The sequence below is a fragment of the Neovison vison genome, chromosome 6 (genome assembly GCF_020171115.1).
Source record: "Neovison vison isolate M4711 chromosome 6, ASM_NN_V1, whole genome shotgun sequence".
NCBI classification, from domain to species: Eukaryota; Metazoa; Chordata; class Mammalia; order Carnivora; family Mustelidae; genus Neogale; species Neogale vison.
Window position 1 is genome coordinate 183,683,308 of NC_058096.1, and position 19,738 is coordinate 183,703,045.

General features: G+C 47.2%; 1 protein-coding gene across 2 annotated transcripts in view; it reads left to right on the forward strand.

Annotated features, from left to right (window-relative positions):
• Window positions 1–2,523: 2,523 nt before the first annotated feature.
• The window catches only part of PDZRN3 (PDZ domain containing ring finger 3), a 241,875-nt gene continuing 224,660 nt past the window's right edge, over window positions 2,524–19,738 (forward strand). Inside the window, exons 1-2 of one of the 2 annotated variants that reach the window (XM_044253146.1) lie at window positions 2,524–3,306; window positions 17,915–18,001. In XM_044253146.1, the coding sequence (XP_044109081.1) occupies window positions 2,584–3,306; window positions 17,915–18,001 (810 nt within the window). In that variant the 5' untranslated portion in view covers window positions 2,524–2,583. The remainder of the gene's footprint in view (window positions 3,307–17,914; window positions 18,002–19,738) is intronic. The other variant, XM_044253147.1, reaches the window with a different exon arrangement.

Genomic DNA, 19,738 nt, shown 5'->3' on the forward strand with positions numbered 1-19,738 from the left:
CTACTGGAGAGTAACCAGAGATGCCGCTGAACACAGTACCATGCCCAGAACAAGCCCCCACCACAAGGAATTATTTGACTATCAGTAATGCCAAGGTGGAGAAGCATTGCCATTCACTGTACTTTTTTTTTCTTTTTTAACCTTTCTGGTTCTCAGTTCCCTTGTTAAATTTAGCCACTAAATAATATATATGATCCGACAACTCTGACATTCTAGGAGGGTTGGTTATCTTTTTTTTTTTTTTCTGACCTTCATTATTTTTTATTCTAAAATTAACCAATGAGGAGTGGCTCAGACAGACTTTGCTTTTGCCTAAAGAGACCGAGCCACATTATGCTATAGCTTCTCTGTTGCCTCCGCTCTGTAGCATTTCATCAACCACCTCTCTGTATGCTGCTGGGGGTGGGGTGGGGTGGTGGGTGGCTCCTGAAAGAAGCTGACATCCTGAGCAAGCACTCATTTCCCATTTATGGTGTATGATGAGCTTTCCCTGTTTCTCAAAACCAGTTTGGTTTGAAGATTATCCCCCTGTTGACACTAGCCCACCCTGTGAAACTGACAAGCCCACACACCTTTGTTGAAAGAATGCATTTCTTACTCATTATCTGAGAACCTGTGAGCCGCTTAATAAATATACTGATGGAGGATTCCTGGCACATGCTTATCTGAACAAAGGCCAATTATATTCCACCCCATGTACTATCAAAGAAATGCATTAATTGATTAAAGCAATGAAAAGAAAGCCTCTGCCACAAATAGACAACAAATGCCACCAACACTGATTTAAGAACACTGTCCAGTGACCTCAATAATGCACTGAAAAATCTAGTCAGTGACAGCTTTTTAAAGGTCAGTTCAAAACAAGTAATCCTGTGGACATCAAGGCAATCCTTTCACTCTGGTGAAGCAGTTAAATAGTGAAGGTCAACGGGGCTTTAGCGGCCAGATGAAGGAGAGAAGTAAAAGCAATTAGACAAAATGGATGCTGTAATCCCACTTTCTAGACCTCAGAGCCACACTAAACACAGAGATCCAACTTTTCCACTTTGCTATTCAGAAACGGGCAGCAGAGTCCACGTGAGAATTCCATAGCTTGGTTTCTTTCTTGCTGGTGCTAACTACATGTTTTTGTTTTTTCAAGGAATGTCTACAGCCTTGGGAGAAAAAAAAAAATCACCAAATCCATGAATGATGCTGTGTATTTAGCATCTAAATTGAGATCCCTAAGTATTCCTTCAAGTATTGCTGAAAATTACAAGACTCATTTCGCTGCTTGAAAAATTGCCTTAGAGTGGAAGAAAAATGTGCAGATTCTTGGATGGCCACTTTCCAATCAAGTGGAGGTACACGGATCAGGGGCATCAGCCTCTTTTGGGAGCTCTTTTAACATGTGGATTCTCAGGCCCCGCCCCAGACCTACTGGATCAGAATCCACATCACATTAAAATTTGAGAAACACTACTGTAGGAGATCTTACAAGGCTATTTTTTTTCCCTTCTCCCAACCTTAGTTTCCCCAATTGGAAAATGGAATATACACAAAGGGGAAAACCAAACCAAACCAAACCGAACAAAACAAAAATCTAAACTAAACTAAAGGATCACGGTTCACACGATTGGGCGGGGGGCGGTGGGTGAGTAATGGGGAACTTCTTTAAGATCTCTACTTGTGAGATTTTTCACGTTGTAGGGCCAGCGTATATTCTTTTGTAATGCAGTAAAAATAATTTTTAAATGGCGCTAATACTCTCACAGCATTGTGCTGATGATTTTTAAAGGGACCGATTTAGAAGCGCGAGCACTTCACAAGTGTTAGTGAAGTGGACGAGCCAGCACTCCAGCCTCTCCCAACCCGGCAGCATAAGAGTAGCCCTAGTCCCCGCAAATCGCCCCCTGTAGATTTGCCCTCCGGTCCCGGCAACCTTGGGTTGACCAGACTCTGGTGTCTGCCGAACCTCTGATCGGAACTGTAGTTGCTGGAGCGTTCCACAGGCTCTGTAACTTTCCCTGGAATGAAATAAATAAAGACCGTAAGTGCCCGAGATAGCGGGCCTCAAAATATTTTTCGTTCTTTGCAATCATTCAAGAAAAGAGGGGGCGGAGGAGGAGAATAAAATGTCGCGATCTGTCCGGGAAAGGGCTCCGGGACAACTCTTCTGGGCCACTGCAGCAGCCTCGGTTCCAGACTTAGTGAGCTTTTCTCGGCTTGTGTGGGTATCTTATAGCAAAAACTTCAAGAGAGCAGTCGCCGGGTAGAAGGGCTCAGGCTGGCGTCCTGGGCGGGCCAGTCCGCTCGGCGAGCCTCTGGGTCTCCCCATCCTCCTCTGCCTCCCGGCCTCCTCCTTGTTGCAGGGGGCGGGCTGGAGGCAGCCGAGTCAGGATGTGCGTGCGCACGCGCTCGCGCATATACGGCTGGAGGAGTCCTGTTCCTCGGGCATTTTCCGAGGAAGTCTGGAGCAATTAGGCTCAGTCCGGGGAGAGCGAGCGAGCGTGCGGGCGGCGCAGCCGGCGTGTCTGGGCTGCCTCGCAGGGAGGGAGGGGGCGGCCGGCCGCCCGGCGGCGACCCCGGGCCCCGGCCGCCACCATGGGCTTCGAGCTGGACCGCTTCGACGGCGACGTGGACCCGGACCTGAAGTGTGCGCTGTGCCACAAGGTCTTGGAGGACCCGCTGACCACGCCGTGCGGCCACGTCTTCTGCGCCGGCTGCGTGTTGCCCTGGGTGGTGCAGGAGGGCAGCTGCCCGGCGCGCTGCCGCGGTCGCCTGTCGGCCAAGGAGCTCAACCACGTCCTGCCGCTCAAGCGCCTCATCCTCAAGCTGGACATCAAGTGCGCGCACGCGGCGCGCGGCTGCAACCGGGTGGTCAAGCTGCAGCAGCTGCCCGAGCACCTCGAGCGCTGCGACTTCGCGCCCGCGCGCTGCCGCCACGCGGGCTGCGGCCAGGTGCTCCTGCGGCGCGACGTGGAGGCGCACATGCGCGACGCGTGCGACGCGCGGCCGGTGGGCCGCTGCCAAGAGGGCTGCGGGCTGCCCCTGACGCACGGCGAGCAGCGCGCGGGCGGCCACTGCTGCGCGCGGGCCCTGCGGGCGCACAACGCGGCGCTGCAGGCCCGCCTGGGCGCGCTGCACAAGGCGCTCAAGAAGGAGGCGCTGCGCGCGGGTAAGCGCGAGAAGTCGCTGGTGGCACAGCTGGCCGCGGCGCAGCTGGAGCTGCAGATGACCGCCCTGCGCTACCAGAAGAAGTTCACCGAATACAGCGCGCGTCTTGACTCGCTCAGCCGCTGCGTGGCCGCGCCGCCCGGCGGCAAGGTAGGCGCCCGCCGCCAGCCCCGACCTCCCGCGGGGGCCCCTGGGTACCCCGGGCGCCTCCCGCTCCCTTGGGGCCCCGGGATGCCTGGAACTTCCCAGGAGCATCCCTACCTCCTTTTTCCACTGCTTACCAGCGGTATCACCATGAGCAGATCCTTGAAGCAGTTTAAGCTTGGAAACTATGGTCCCTAAGGTTTAGGTACACAGGATGTAACGTAGCTACAGCAGAGCTTCCAGGGTTCTAGAAGGACTAAAAAGAACCCACAGTCAGCGTAGAGTACGAGTGAGCGCCACTCCGAAGTCAGAATGGTGTCCAAAGGCTTTAATGCTCAGATAAACTAGGTGATCTTGGGGTAGTTGCTTGACCTCTGTTAAGGTTGAAAAGTTCCTTTATACACGTGGCAGACAGGATGAGATACTGACACACAGGGTGAACTATATCCATGCATCCCTAGGAATTCCAGAAAGAGTAAATGAAACACACAGTTCTGAATAAGTTCAGAAGGCTGCCAGAAGGCAGGCCCCTGGAGTCAAAGCTGGCTTTAGAGGCGGGCTTTGCTGCCAGCTAGCTGGCTGACCTTGAACAAGCAGCTTAGCCTCTCTAAAGTTAGAAACTGGTCCCTAGAGATGTGACATGAGGCTGGGGGGAGGCGGGTGTGGGGAACACAGCCATGCACTGCCTGTGGCATTCATCCGGGGATTCCAGAAAAAAAAGGAAGCTCCGCCAAACATAAACTAAGAACTGAGAGTAAGTCCTCTGGAATCGAAACTGTTTTAGAATTTAGGCTTTTTTTTGTTAGCCAGCGGGTGAGTGAGTGACTGTGTGGCTTATGCTCCATGTGCCTCAGTTTCCCTAAATGTAGATTAGGTAGTTGTCAGCCTTAAGGGAGAGAGTATGTTAAAAAGACCTGGCACTGTGAAGAGAGTGAATGCTCCACAAATGTCGCCTGCAGTCATCTTTAACATCTCCCCCTGGGCCATCTGGTGCTGGTCCTTGGTGTAATTATAATGGCCACTACTCTGGAAGGCTTATTTTGCCCTAGGCCTTATGCTAAGTACTTTCAGTTGTTTCCTTCTTAATCAAGTGGGGCAGGTGTGATGCTTTTCATTTTGTAGATGAAGAAAACAAGCTCCAGTTGACTTTCAGTGGTGCCTGGGTCCTAGCTTTTCGGTGCCAGAATTGTATTCTGAACCCTCCTGCCGTGGTCTCTCCAGCCCCAACTTTTTTTTTTTTTTTTTTTTTTTAAGATTGTATTTATTTATTTGAGAGAGAGTGAGCAAGTGAGAGAAGAGAGAACACAAGTAGGAGGGGCAGAGAGGGAGAAGCGGTAGCTCTGCTGAGTGGGGAGCTGACATGGGGCTCCATTCCAGGACCCCCAGATGGTCCTTTGAGCTGGAGGCTGATGCTTAACCGATGCTTAACCGACTGAGCCACCCAGGCGCCTCACCAGCCCCAGGTCTTAAGCACTATTGTGTTGTGTCTTGGTGTAACCGCAAGTCCCATTTTTTTTTTTTTTTTTTTTTTTTTTTTTAGGGTTTATTATGTGCCAGCAAATGTGGGAACCACTTTACAGGCATTATCTATTTAATCCTTTGAGGAGGAGGAGGCAGGCTTAGCGCGGTCATAGAACTGGTCCAGAGTCGTACTGTGACTCAGGAGACAGAGCGGAGATTCAGGTTCACATCAAGAGTTATCCATCTTGGGATGTATGGACACTGCCCCATTAGTCTTTGTTGTAGGAGGCTCTCTTCTGGATTGTACCATGTTTAGCAGCATCTCTAGCCTCTATCCAGTAGATACCAGTAGGACTCCCATCCCACCTCCAAGATGTGACAACTAAAAATGTCTTCAAACGTTACCAAGTGTTCTCTGAGGCTGGGGTGTCTATGTGTAAAACTGCCTGTTGCAAACCAGGGGGAATCCCTGCTTGCAAAGTCCACACTTGAGACAAATGCGGAGGAGCACAGTGCTTCTCTGTGGTTGACTATCCCCTGTGGCTGCCTTGGAGTAGAGCATATTTGCCCCAGGGGCCCCCAGGGGCCTGTATCTGCTTTGCCTCTCTGCTGTGCTCTCCCAACCCCCCTTCCATACGTGCACACCAGGCCTGTGAGTTTCCCATCTCCCCACTCCCCACCCCCCTCATTCTGGCCCCCTGGCCTGTCAGCTGCAGTCTCAGCAGCTGGCCAGCTCTGGGCGAAGGGCAAATATTTACAACTTGGAGGCTCACCCAGGACCGCACAGGCATACAAAAGACTGGTGTGAGCCTGCGAGTCACCAAAACAGAGGGCAAAGCTTGGTTTTCTAGCAGGCGCCGGGTTTGGGGCAAAAGAGTTCTGAGTTACTCTTGTTTATGCTGTCACGCGGGCTTCCTGCGTAGTTTTAAGTGATGCTTATTTATAAATAAGCCATTCACTACCCCAGAGTTTATACATCATTCATTGTTAAGCTGGTTTATTATTTCTTCTTGCCCCTCTGTTTTCTTTCTGGAGTGTTTGGGTAAACCCTCTCTCAGAACCCAAAATATGATACTTGAATCTGAACTGTGGATGTTTTTGAAGCTGTGTTGGGTGAGCGGTGGGATAATCAAGGGTATTAAGTGTAGGGACAAGATGTTGCTTTTTGAGCTTACAGAGAGAGAGTTCCCTTCTGGAGTTGGAGCCCTCCTTGGAATTCTGTGCACCTCAGCGCTAGCCTCAAGGACAACCAAGAATGGTCTGGCCTGCAGTCTGTGAAAGTTCCTTTCTCTGCCTTCAGACCCTGGCTGGCCTCAACTGAGGCCTTAGGGAAGCTTGTGGCTCTCGCCCTGAAGTTAACCCTCCGTGGCCCTTGCTGAAGGCTTTTGCTGTTCCTGTATCAGCCAGAAAACCCTCTCCCACTGCGAGCTGTTTAAGAACTTGTTTATTTCATTGGGCTGACTTTCTGCTCCTGCTGGGTACTATTTATTCTCTTCCAAAAGGCAGAAGGATTTATATTGCTTGGAAACTCTCATGCACAACGCTTTTTTCTTTTTCTTTTTTTTTTTTTTTTTGGTAATAAGTCCTAATGTTTATCTCTCTGTTAGAAGCTGAAGTAAGATAAGAAATACTCAGAAGATTTTTCAGTACCATCCCTTAAAGGCCTAGACCTTGTTTCAGAAAATCATCTGGCATGCTTCATTTATTTATTTATTTTGATCTGGCATTATTTAAATTATCTTAACTTTCAGGTTTTTGACACTAGTTGAGTACGAAGGGTTTGTCTGTACTGTACCTCCATACACCTTGTGTCTCCAGGGCTGTGCTTCTCAAACCTACCTCCCTGTGATCGGAATCACCCAGAGAACTTGTGAAAACCCAGGATTCCTGAGGCTTGCTCCTACAGCTGTCGATCCATCACAGCTGGTCTGGAGTTGGCATTTCCAAAGCTCCCAGGTGATGCTGGTCTGCCTAGCCTATCACCCGGAGCAGTTACTTAGTTGGATTCAGGTATGGACGGAGACAAACAGGTATTGGTTTCCTCCTTTTAGGGAAGACCAGGGTAAAGTCCTAGAAGCCAGACTGCCTCGCAGTTATACAGTAGGTAACCACAGCCTGACAGGCGGCTCTGGCAGGCTTGGTGATGGGATGCTTGAGCAAGTTGAAGAGCTTTGTTGCTTGCCTGTTTTCCCACCCTGACCTGCCCCCCTGATTCTGAGAGCAAAAGCATTTCACAGCGGCTTCTCTGGCTTTCTGAAGAAGGGACACTTGTGAATATTTCTTGGAGATGTTGAAAAACCAGAGGAGCCTTGTCCTCGATCCCTTCTGCTGTTTTACTTCTACATCCAGCCCATCAAGAAGTCTTGGTGATTTTACCCCCAAAACACTTCTTGTACCTATGCCCTCCTCTCCACCCCCATCAAATGGTCACCATGGTGCAAACCAAGGTTTCCCAACTCCGCCTATTAACGTTTTGGGCTAGATAGTTCTTGTGTGTGTGTTGTGTTGGGGGGATGGTCGTCCTGGTTTCATGGGATGTTTAGCAGCATCCCTGGCCCCTGCCTGCTAGATGCCAGTAGTACTTCCCAAGTCGTGACAGTCACGGAGGTCTCCAGACACTGCCGGCTGTCACCTGGGGAACAAAATCGGCCTTGGTCTTAGCCACCAGCATCTTTTGCCTGGATCATAACTGCTTCCACGACGCACCTTTTCGATCCCCTAAAATGACCTAGCAACAGGAATCATCTCTTCAAAATGTCAATCTGATTGTACTTTATTTTTGTAAAAGATTTTACTTATTTATTTGACAGAGAGACAGTAAGAGGGGGAACAGAAGCAAGGGCAGTAAGAGAGGGAGAAGCAGGCTTCCTGCTGAGCAGGGAGCCTGATGCAGGGCTGGATCCCCAGACCCTGGATCATGACCTGAGCCAAAGGCAGACACTTAATGACTGAGCCACCAAGGTGCCCCTTGATAGCACTTTAACTTCTTAAACCCTGCATTTGCCTTTCAGTTTCTGTTGCATGGCTATAAGGTCCAGTGTGCTCTGGATCTGCTAGCCTCCCCCTGTCTGCTTGTATTCCTTGTCTCTTCCCAGCTTCAGTGCGTTCTGGCAGTTCCATGAATATGCCCCAAAGCTCCTTTTGCCTGCTACCCACTTCTGCACCCACCTTTGCACTCACTCTTTTCTCTGCAGTCTTCCCAGCTAATCACTAGGTAATGTGCAAGTTTTCCAACTCTTCCCTCCTAACCCCTGCTTATATGTCAGCACTTAGAGTTGGTTCATCACTAGATAACCTTTCCGTCCTTCCCATCCGAGCTCAAGCATCACCACCTCCACGAAGCCCTCTGTGATCTCCCAGACCAGGTCTGGTGTCCTGAGATGTTCGCTTTGGTACTCCTCCTGCGTGACATTCATCACAGCTGTAACTGAGTAATTGGAAGGGCTCTTTATTGTGTCTCCCCAGGAGGGAGCATGTCCATCTTCTTCAGGGCTGTGTTCTGGCATCAGATTGATGTACACTGTAAACTCTCAGTATGTGTTTGTTCAGTGGGTGAACTCAAAATTGGAATGACTATCTTGTCAGCCATCACAACTTTTCAGATTGCTAACCAACAGTGAGCTTGTATTGAAAAAGAATGTGTTTTTCGGTGACCCCCCCAGTTAACAAAATTGTTCCCAGGTTTTTGGGAGGCATTCTTTTTGTTCGGCTAGATCTACCCAGATCAAATTGTATCAAGCACCAAATCCCAGAAACGATTTTGTCCATTTCAGGACTCCTGGAGGTAAGTGAATCTAATAGACAATTGTATCAAAAGGCGTTCCAGATGTCCAAACACTTTGAAATGTATCTATCAGAGTGTTAACCTTTCGGTATATTTTCTGTTTCTGGAAAGCTTCAGCAAATAACCATTTCATAGTGCCTCTAACAAAACAGCCAAGTTCAGCTAAAGGGAATTGTGGGCTGTCAATCCATTTCATTTAAGTGTTATGAAGAAAATTAAGATTTGGTTTACAGTGTGTTTGCTGGATTAAATGGATTTGGATTACACTGGATTAAATGATTATAACAACCTTTTGAGTTGAGAATTCTGGTGATAGGTATTTTTAAGTGGTTCTTTCTGTACTTGGAAGTGTTGCTTGCTTCTCTAAAAATGTTAGATGCATAAGAATCTGTAAGGCAGTTATGTGTTAGACTGTAGACCAAGAAATATTAATTACTTAGGATGCTTTGTGTATGCACATATATGAGCTTCTCCATCGTTTTCTTCAGGTAGAGCTCCTTTTTTTTTTTTTTTTTTTGTAAAAGGCGCAGATGATAAGACAGCTTAGATAAAAGCTACTTTAGGGGTGCCTGGGTGGCTCAGTGGGTTAAGCTGCTGCCTTCGGCTCAGGTCATGATCTCAGGGTCCTGGGATCGAGTCCCACATCGGGCTCTCTGCTCAGCAGGGAGCCTGCTTCCCTCTCTCTCTCTGCCTGCCTCTCTGTCTACTTGTGATCTCTGTCTGTCAAATAAACAAATAAAATCTTTAAAAAAAAAAAAAAAGCTAGTTTAAAGCCAAAAGTTCCACAGATTCGAATATAAGCCTGGGATTTGAACCCAGCGACTGACTCCAGGGTTATACACCATTACCATTATAAGAAAAGCATTTTCTTCTGAGGCCGTGTTTCCTGTGATGTCTCATACGTGTTTCTAGAGACTGTTATTATATATGCAAACCCTGTGTTAATTGAAGGTCAAGGCACATCATTTTATTTCATCCTCAGAAAGACCCTGTGGGGGTAGGTACCCACAAAGCATTACCTTCCATATTACAGATGGAGAAGCAGAGGTTTGGAAAAGTAATCCCCCAGCACCTTCCTTTGGCTCCATTTAGTTGGTCTGATGGCTTCTGGTCCGTGCTGATGAAGTATGTTCTTCTCATGCCCTAACTCCCGTTCTTATAATTCTGGTGTAGAAGATACAAAATATAATACAGATCCTATGAAAGAGACTTCAATAAAAACAGAGAATTAAAGACGTAGTATCCTGGGTGGAATAGTGACTCATTTCTCTAATTTTCATGCTCATGATTTAGAGAGTGGTTGATGGCAGGAAGAAAGTGCAGTCCTTCTATATGTATTCTTGCAATTTAGCCCCTCACATTCTAATGCACAACGTGCCTGACACCATGATAGGCACTTGTGGATACAAAGGTCAACTTGAACAGCTTTAAACCATGGGATCAATCAGACATGCACTTGAGTCTTTGAAAACACAACACAAGTCTTACTGTTCTTTGTTCACGGAAGCTTTCTAGATGTGGATTAGCTTCTGTCCCCCCTGAACTAATGGGGTCCTAATAAGCCTGTTCCAGTAAAGAAGGGAAGTGGTATAACATAATGATTAGTTTTGCAAAGAAAATAACTAACAGATGGACACAGGCATCCATCTTTCTCACCCATTCCAAATATATATTTGCAGGGAACTGGGGGACAGAGACACCAAGCAGGCTGTGTGTGACTGAGCCAAGCATTAGCTTCTTCCCCAGGAATGGGGAGGGATGAACTGTTTTGTAAGCAGTGGGTATGCAGAAATGAGTCTTAGGCAGAGAGGTCACCCTTAGACTTTTTCTAGAAGCTATTGTCGGGTGTCCTGTGTCTCTGCTGTACACAGATCAGATACAGTCCTTTCCGGATGTGGGTCACGGTTGGTTGTAGGCCTTGTGTAAACAGGCAGGCTTCCAAGTACCCTGAATCGAGTTGGTGTTTGGTATGTGGTTACTATCCAGACCCTCGAGTCGGTGATAATAGGGTTCATGTGTTTCCTCTGTCTCCTTGTTGAGGGCCTCTTGCGACCTCCTGTAAGCCGTAATTGTCTTCTCTTATCTCTTAAACGGGATAATATGTAGGCTGATAGAGCTGGTTTTGGGTTAAACCAGATGATGTATGTCAAGTGCACAGTAAGATTCAACAAGCATTTATTGAACATCTATTAAGCGCCTGGCACCTGAGGTTTTATAGATTTTCTTTAATTAAGGTGCCAAGGAAACATTAGAAATCTGAAGTTGGTGTAACGGACAAGATGGAAGGGGACTCTTGCTCACAGGGTCACAGTTTCGTTGTGAGCCTCATGCTGCCCTGAATGACCAGTTCTAGTGGTAGGGACTGGGTGAATGAGGAAGGTGCAGGTCAGTGGCACTGTCTGGGTAGCAGCCCTGGACTGCGATGGGAAGGAGCAGGTCAAAGCTCGTGAACAACATGAAGACTAAGGGATTGTTGGGTGTGTTTGTATCGGTCTCCCGCTAACAATGACAAGGCTCAAGAGAGGGGGGCCAGGCAGATCACCTGCCTTCCTGTAAGCAAGAACTTAGTGTTATACCTGGGAAGCCTTGGGTGCATTCACATTTGGGAAGGAAAATGCTTCCGGGTGGGTCATGGATTGAATGTTGGCATTTCAAAGCCTGAACTACCCCATACTTCATCAAATGGAAATGTGCAAATGTGGTAGTACTTTAAGTAAGATTGTTCTTGCTTGTTTTTTGGTGAAGCCTTGCTTGTGGAAGGTCATCAGGAAAGAGATGAGTTGATGATAAAAATTAGAGAAATAAACTTGAAATCAAACTCCTGGGAATAGAGAAATAGGTATTTCGGGATTTCTCCAATTATTTAAACAGCCACAGACTGAAAAATGCATACATATTTTTTTGGTCTAGGGAATACTTCTGTCCCACTGGTTTTCAAAAATAACTTGTTTGGCTTATGGATGAGTTTATTTATATACTGAATATTCTATTCTGGAGGTAGAATGGCTCTGGAAAAGCTGTTCCTTTGTTCCTTTCTGTTTCTTCATGCCCTGCCTCTTCCTCTTGCACCACCTATCTTGGGACTGATACATCCCACTAACACTTCCCCTGGCTATCCCAACCATTTTCAGCTCATTTCTGTCAACCCCGTGACTGCCTTCGGTTTGAGGCTTGAGGAGTTTCTTCTGCTGTTCTTCCTCCAAGAATATCCCTTCTTTAGAAGTGGAGTTTGAATTCTCTGGAGGGGAGGAGGTTGATCCAAGCCACCTCACCACTAGAAACATGAATTGAATAACAAAAAGGAAAAAAAATATTTTCGTGTAGGGAGTGAAGACACCCTCCTCTCTTCTGTATGGAGGTTCCCGAAGTTCCCGCAGCCGGCTCTGCCTCCTGGTCTCCCAGCCCCCTCCACTGCTGCACATTTTTGTACTGTCTTGTCGCTAGCCCACAGACAGAGCTGTCTCCCAGCTGCGTGACTCTCGGAGAGCTTTGCATAATCTGAGGCTGAGAGGTGTCCTGTCACCCCAGATACATAGACTAGCGGCCAGTCAATTATAGTTCTCAGAACCCACTGGGCAGCTTTCCAGTCCACCCAGTTCTCGGCTGTGAGTCCCACAACAGCAGTAATTGGGGAACACCCAACATGGGGCAGAAAGGAGTGTTTAGAAAGAATTCACATTGACAGTGCATTGGATAGGCTCTGGGGGCCACTGCACAGATTAAGAGATGGCACGCATCCAGGCTTCCGAGGCCAGAGAGTTGGGAGGAGGACGGTGACAGAGCCATACTAAGAGGAAAAAGACCTTGCCTGTAGAGGACAGTTCGTGTTCTTGGACATTTACAAAACAAATACAACAGAAACAACAACAAAACCCAGCCACTGTGTAAGATGACTTTGACAAAGTACATTTGATTTTTGCCTTTTCCACCATGACTTTCATTTTCCCCCCAAATTCTTGTCCACTTAGCCCTGGAGTTGAAAATAAGTTTTGATCTCATATGTACTTTGTTTGAATATGATAGCAAAGCTTATTTACAGAGCCGTCAACTATTGTGTTCCCGTGTGTTGAGCTTCCGTTTCTGCTGGTGACTTACTGGGATAGTACTGCACACTGTTCATGCTGTTATTTAGGGCGTGGTGGCCCAAGTCTCCTTCTCCAAGGCCGAGACATCTCTGTTTTTTTCTCAATTCCAAAGACCTAAACACTTCCCAAGGAGACCCTGCACTGCAGCAAGGGCCCAGCTACGAACTTGCTTCTGGGGTGGAGGCTGGGGAGCTTCCAGCCTCATCCCAAGGAGACTGGGCTGTCACTGGACTCCAGAATTTTCCTTTTCCATCTGCCACCCAGCTTTTGGTGAGAGGTCTCTGTCTCCTGAAGGGAAGAGACACGTGCCATCAGGGAAGAGCAGGAGAATAGGGAGAGCACAAAGGAGAGCCGCCAAGGAGGTGCCGTCTCCTCTCCGTTTCGGTTGTTGTCGACTGTCCTCTACTCTCCACCTTTTCTTCCCAGCCCATCAGAGCACTGATGTGGTGGGATGCGGAGCAGTCCGGTGCCTTGGCAGTCCCCAAGCACCCTTAGCTCCCCATCTCCCAGCTGCTTCTAGCTTTGCTCTCCCAATCCAAGTCGACAGATCCTTGGGCTTACTGTTGCTCCTATGCTGTTGGGAGCCAACACCTGCTCCCCCATCCTCTTTGTTCCCATGGCCCCCTACCTCAGGCCTGGGTCTGACTTCCCCTCCTCATCCCCATTTCTCAGCAGGACAGTATCCTTTACCTGTCTTAGCTCTGCTCCGCTGAAGGTCTGGGCTGAGCTGCTCCCACGGTGGTCTCTTCTCCTGCTGCCATCTCTAGCACAAGAACTGTCTCTTGGCACTTAATCATCCGTCTTAGAATGTACCACTCTTTCTCCAGACTTTGAGGGAGGGAAAAAAAAAAAAAAGACACCTACATGGAAGGAGCTCCCATCAGATGGCCAGATGGTGCAATGGATACATAATAATCCTATTTTGCTTAACTTCAGGCCCCTGCTCTCCCAGACTTGCTTGAGATAGACTAAGTTAATTTGGGATTAGATATTTTTTATGGCTTGGATTTTGTGGCAGGGTAATTTTTGTGCTGAAAGAGTGTCATGGCCTCAGCTGAGCTGCAGGAAGGTCCATCACACATGGTGCTCTGTTTGTATTTTGAGCACTTCTGTTGGTCGGGCACTGTGCTGAGGCCCTTGTTAGTGACTCTGTACCTCATTCAGGCTTCTTCATAACCCCGTGATGTGAGGAGAAACCATTATTATCCCCATTCTGTGGATGAGGAAACTCAACTAGGGTTCTGACCCTGGAGTCCCAAGATCTTAACTATCACCTCGTTCCTGTGTAGGGGGGGCGTAATACTCTTATGATACCCTTCACGGCATAATAGACACTCATAATCCCTGCCACTATTATTACACAGTCCAGAGAAACCTTGCTTAAAACTCTAATTACAAAACTAATTAGATGTCTAATCCTTCATGACATTTTAATGTGAAGGCTCAGTCTTGTGAGGCAAAGGGATTTTAGGATATGGGGCCAGAATGTACCCACAGAGTACAAAGAGCGTGGACGCTGGAGTCCCGTGGACCTTCATTCCTGGCTCTCCCTCCTTGCAGCTGTGTGATCTTAAGCAAATGTCTTGGAACCTCAGTTTCTCAGGTGTAGAGCCTGGATACAATACCTGTGTCAAAAAAGCTGATGTTTGAGATAATCCTTTATTGATGTGAGTTTGAGCTCTTTCCCTTCTTTGTTTTACTTCATCAGGGCATTGGGAAAATTTCAAAGCATGGGTTATGATAAACTACCAAAACAGATCAATATTGGTTAAATCTCCTTTAGATGAAAGAGCCGCTCATTAACATCTTCTCTGTCAAAAGTGAGCAAAGGAGCATCGATGCGAGCCTTTGCCCTTGTGCCATATTTATGTCTTTTTAATTGGTGGAGTATAATTTAATGAGAATTATTTAAATGCCCTTTATCCTGATGCATTTTCGGCTCAGGAATAGGTTACATGATTAAACAGGAATTAATGTTCATATGTTATATATGCTGTGCAAAGGTCCAGTGTTTAAATTCTCTATTCATGTATTTTTTCTGAAGAATTAGAAATTAGAATGGTTAAGATTGCTTTCAGGGGAGGAGAATGGAAAGGGAAAGCCAGAATCAAGTTCATGGTGTCCGAGGAAAAGTTAGATGGAGAAATGAAAGAAATTCAGCCTCGGCAGAGCTTTTCTTTTCTCCTGTTACTGCTCCCGGCATCGTGTGTTGAATCTTCGATGTGGTAGTTCACTACGGCAAATCAGTCCTCAGATAGGCAAGCGCACCTAAAGCCTGTTGTAACCCTCCTGGACAGCAGACTTTATCAAGATGCTTGCAGAAATGAGAGCACTCCTTCTTTCTTTCCAGTGATTGTGTCTGGCAAGGAGGTGTAGACGGTCAACCTGATTGTTCCTGAACGTTATTTGCAAATAGCTGTTGGCCTAAGGAATGGTGTGTCTCGGGCATTGTCTCACTTCTCCCTGGAGAGAGATCTCTGAGACTGGGTACAGACGTAGGTGTCTGGGCATCTCAGGTTGGGTCTTCAGGAGAGAAATAGTTCAGTGAGGAGTTGTTCAGTGAGTAGTTTGTTCTGACATTGGTTTCCTAGGTAAGACTTCCTATCATGAGTTCCTGTAAGGAACTTTTTGGAACTCCAGCAGTTGAACCATCTTGAGAAGGACCTATGATACTGCTAGGCTCTGTGGGGTTCTTTTCTATATTCCACATGAAAAGGAAGTGGTGGAAAAGGGTGTGGTGGGGTCTAGAATCAGAGGGCATGGGTCTGTATTCTTGTGTGACCTCTTACTAGCTCTTCCTGCCTGTATCGTGAGGGTGCTATTCGTGCCAGCTGATGAAAATGGTGGGATTTATTAAAGAAAATAAAGCAGTTACACGTTTAATATCATTTCTGGTACATAATAAGCTGCCAATAAATGTTAGCTCTTACCACTGTTAATGCAGTATACAATTTCTTTGTTTCTCTTTCGTTTTTTTGAAAGAATAAGTGGTTATCACACAGCAGATTTAAAACTAGCCCTAGAAAATGTGTCCGCGTGTTCTAGTCCATGCATCATTGCAGATTGTCAGACTGGAGGCATCTGCCTTGGATTACGGAGTAACTGTGCAATTTCTATCATTAATTATGAAAGCCAGAAATGTAGCCATGTGTGATAACTCACTCAAATTCCAGTGTATTTCTAACTTTTTCACCCCTCTACCATAGCAGGCCAAGAAAGGGACTTACCAAGATTATCCTTTTCCAAGGCAAAGAGATATGAACTCTTTCAGTTTGTGAATGCTAATGTTTACATTTCAAAGCTATCAGGTTGATCCTGAGTGTTTATTCTATTCGAGCAGCTTGTTGTTAACTGGTGCAGGTCAAATTAATCAGATCGATACCATTGACGCACAGATGCTCTGGATGGTGATGCTGTGGATTGGAAATATTTTTTGAAAAATCAGTATGTTATTATAGAGGCCTTGCTGCTTTTGATGAGGTATAGTAGCTTGAATGAGACATATTCTCTTTATATTAAAATACTCTATGTATCAAATAAGTGAGCTTGTGGAAATGAATGTTCTGTTCCATCGTTCTTAGAAGACCTCTAGTTCTTTCATTAAAAACTTTTTTCTTTTTTTTTTTCTTTCTTTCTTTTTTTTTTTTTTAAGATTTTATTTATTTGACAGAATGAGAGCACACAAGCAGGGGGAGGGGCAGAAGCAGCCTCTCCGCTGAGCAGGGAGCCCCATGTGGGACTCGTTTCCAGGACCCCAAGATCACGACCTGAGCTGAAAACAGACGCTTAACCAACTGGGCCACCCAGGCATCCCAAGACTGTCTTTTTCTAATGAAAAATTGTCATTGTTGTTTTTATAAGCCTTTAACAATGGATGCTTAGGGTTATGTAACATTTTTGAAATTTTAACAATTTCTAATATTTTTATTTCTGCTGTGCACTAGTTATGAGACACAGTTGTGGTTACTGAGAACTTTAAGCGTGGAGGTAATTTTACATATTGAGGCCTGTTGGTCATCTGTATGTATTATTATTTTTTTTTCTTTTGGTTCTGCTGGGCATCGGTCGGCTGCCAGCGTTTGGCAGTGAGCCCTCCCGCAGTCCATGGCGCGATGCTGCAGGAAAGTTGCTGGCGCTTTCTGTCAGAAAGCCTGGTTTCCCTTGTCAGTGTGGCTGGGGCAGATCCTCGAATCCGTGCCCTTCATAGGGCATAGTTTCTTTCCACAGGAAAAGTAGGAGGCAAAGGTTTGATCAGGAGGCAGTAAACATCAGAATGAAATCTATTCTCGGATAAGCTGTTAGGGTTGCTTAATGGAGTATTTCACATTTTCTAAAAAGGCAGCATTTAAGTAATACTGTGTTTACACAAAACCGTGAGCAAAGCTTTTGCGAGTGTCTGCAGTCCGCACCTGCATCCTTCCAGTCTTCGGAAACCCTTCTGAGGTGCTCCGGGAGCTGACGGTGCCTGTCAGAGCTTGGTTAGGGACCGCGTACACAGAAAGGGAAATCTACTTTTACTTATGTGTCTGTTCCTTGAGTGTTAGCTGAGGTGCCGAGGCATCTGTGTCCCTCGCGGCTGTTGAGCGTGGCCTGTACGAGCTGCCTGGGTGACCCCTGCTTGCGTGACTTCAAGGGGCTCACGCTGACCAGCCCCCTTTGAACAGAGTGTTTTCTGTTAAACAGCCCGGCATCTCCAATGGCCTGGACAGTAATGACTTTGTGAAAGGGCCCCTTTCCCCCCTCAGAAAGATGCAGGCTCCGTTTCCCCTCCACATTTGCGTCGGCCTTTCCATGGCCTGCTCTCCCCCCAAGCCTCCCAGACACAGATGACTATTGACAAGGCTTCATGCGCCCAGACTTCCAAGAGCGCTGCTCCTTGAACCTTCCGTGACAGAACATGAATGCTGCTGTTGAGAACGGTTGAGAAGCAAACAGAAAGTCGCTGTCTAGACAGCCGGTGTGCGATGGGCCGGTCGGAGGAGGGATGTGTGTGCAGACCACGGAGTCACTGATAGGCGATGTTCATCAGACACGTGTGGACGCCGCCAGACATTCTCACGTGGGCACTGCAAGGAGAGGCGGGGTCTACGAATGTCCGTAACCTCCTCCTCACAGGACACTGTTGCAGCTGGGGCCCTAGAAGTTTCCTTGCTTAAACTGCCCAAGAGACAGAGGTGTTTGAAGGATGGCCCAAGAGTCCTTGAGTCCACTTAGGTAGAAAGAAAGTTGCCACCATCGGTTCCCTGTTGGTAAATAAAATTTTGAACTCATTTGTTCCCTGCAGGGTGAAGAAACCAAAAGTCTGACTCTTGTCCTACATCGGGACTCTGGCTCCCTGGGATTCAATATTATCGGTGGCCGGCCGTGTGTGGTATGTTAATTACTAAAATGTGCTTTTCCTTGCCCTGTTGCAGCGGGAAGAGGGGTCAAGGTTGGGCGGGGTGGGGAGGCGGAGTAGTGAGGGGTAGTGAGGGGTAGGAAACCTTGCTTACCTCATTCTGCTTTCTGTAATTAGAGAGTTCATTGTTTATCTAACATCTTCACCCTCAGGGATTTTTATTTAGCTTTGGTCTCCTAAAATAGCATTGTCCTAGAAATACAACAGCTTATCTGAACCGTTTAGGTTTTTGGGGGGGCATGTCTGGTGGTGGAGCAGTGGAGCTGCAGGAAGCTGTGGGAGATACGTGCACTTAGAACTGAGCAGCAGAGCTGGAGCGTGGGCCCTGGGACCGGAAGTCTGAGCCGGAGCTCCGCTCTGTCAGCTCTTCGTTAGTCACAGACGACTCCCTCATCTGGGCTGTCGCATCCCTTTGCTTTTTCTCCCACTGCAGCTCTTTTGTCCACCCCATTCATCATTAGCTCCTCCCCCGGGAAGGAGAGGCCAGATTCAGACCAGTCAGTTGAATGGGGAGGAACATGTCTGTGGAAAGAACCCTAGGGATGGGACGCGGCAAGGGGCATGTTGCAGGATCACACCTTTCACGCCAGCTTATCTGAATGGGCATCATCTCTTGCCTCTGTCTCTGGCAGATCATTTCCTTCTTTGTTACCTTCAAAGGACAATAATAGTCCAAGGAAAATAGGATTCCTTCATGCAACAAATAAGTATTGAGTAGGGGCTGTTTGGTAGGAGCTGGAAGACACTTTGGAGCCCACGGACACTGGGTCTTTGTGGTCACTGAGTTTATGTCTTGGTGGAGACATTAGGCAAGAAACAAGTAAATGTCACAGTTACAGACTGGGAAACGTGATGCAGCAGAAAATCGGTAGGATGGCAGATAGTAGGTGCCAAGGAGCAAGGGGCATCACTGGCTAGGGGGATCAGGAAAGTGAGGAGGAGATACTAAGCTGAGTCTTAAAGGATAAGAAGATGCCAGGCATCCAGATGTGGTTAAACTCTGTGTCTGGGTCTGGTTCACTCTTGGGTAGGAGGTATCCTGGGGCAGGGCCATTTGAGCTGTATTCTGAAGGATGAGAAGGAGTTTGCTAGAGCAGAGGCCCATATACGATGTTTCTTTAAGCACTCTTAACTGTAAAAAAAAAAAAAAAAAAAAAAGAGCTTAGTTAGTTAGTTCTAGATTATATATTTGCTGCTGAACTAATTCTATGTGACTTAAAAAGTTTCATGCAAAACGGAGCCTTTTAAATGATGAAATTAAAACATGAGTGTGAATACAGTTTTTCTTCTGTCCTTTCATGGTGCCAGTGCCCTGCATTGCACAGGCCCACTTGGGGAGAGCGCTGAGCTAGAAGAAAGTGAACAGGCCCAGGGCAGCCCGCGCGAAGCCTGGAATAGCCCTGGAGTTGGCAGCTGGGGATGCTGCAAAGAGTACAGCACCACGGGAGTCGCGGGGTGGGCAGGAGGAGGTCAGGAGACCTGGAGAAATGAGGGAGTGAGCACGAGGAGGAGTAGCCAGAGGCAGAGTTTTGAAAACACACATTTTATTGTAAGAAATGACAGCTTAGGGATAGGCAATGCCCAGTCATCAGTAAGTGATGGACTGATGTATTATCTGCCCTATAAAACTTAGCTACAGGAGGGAACCTTTCAGGCAGTGAGATTAAACTGTGAGCAGGAAGGGGTGGGGCGGGGGTACCCCAGTTTGCT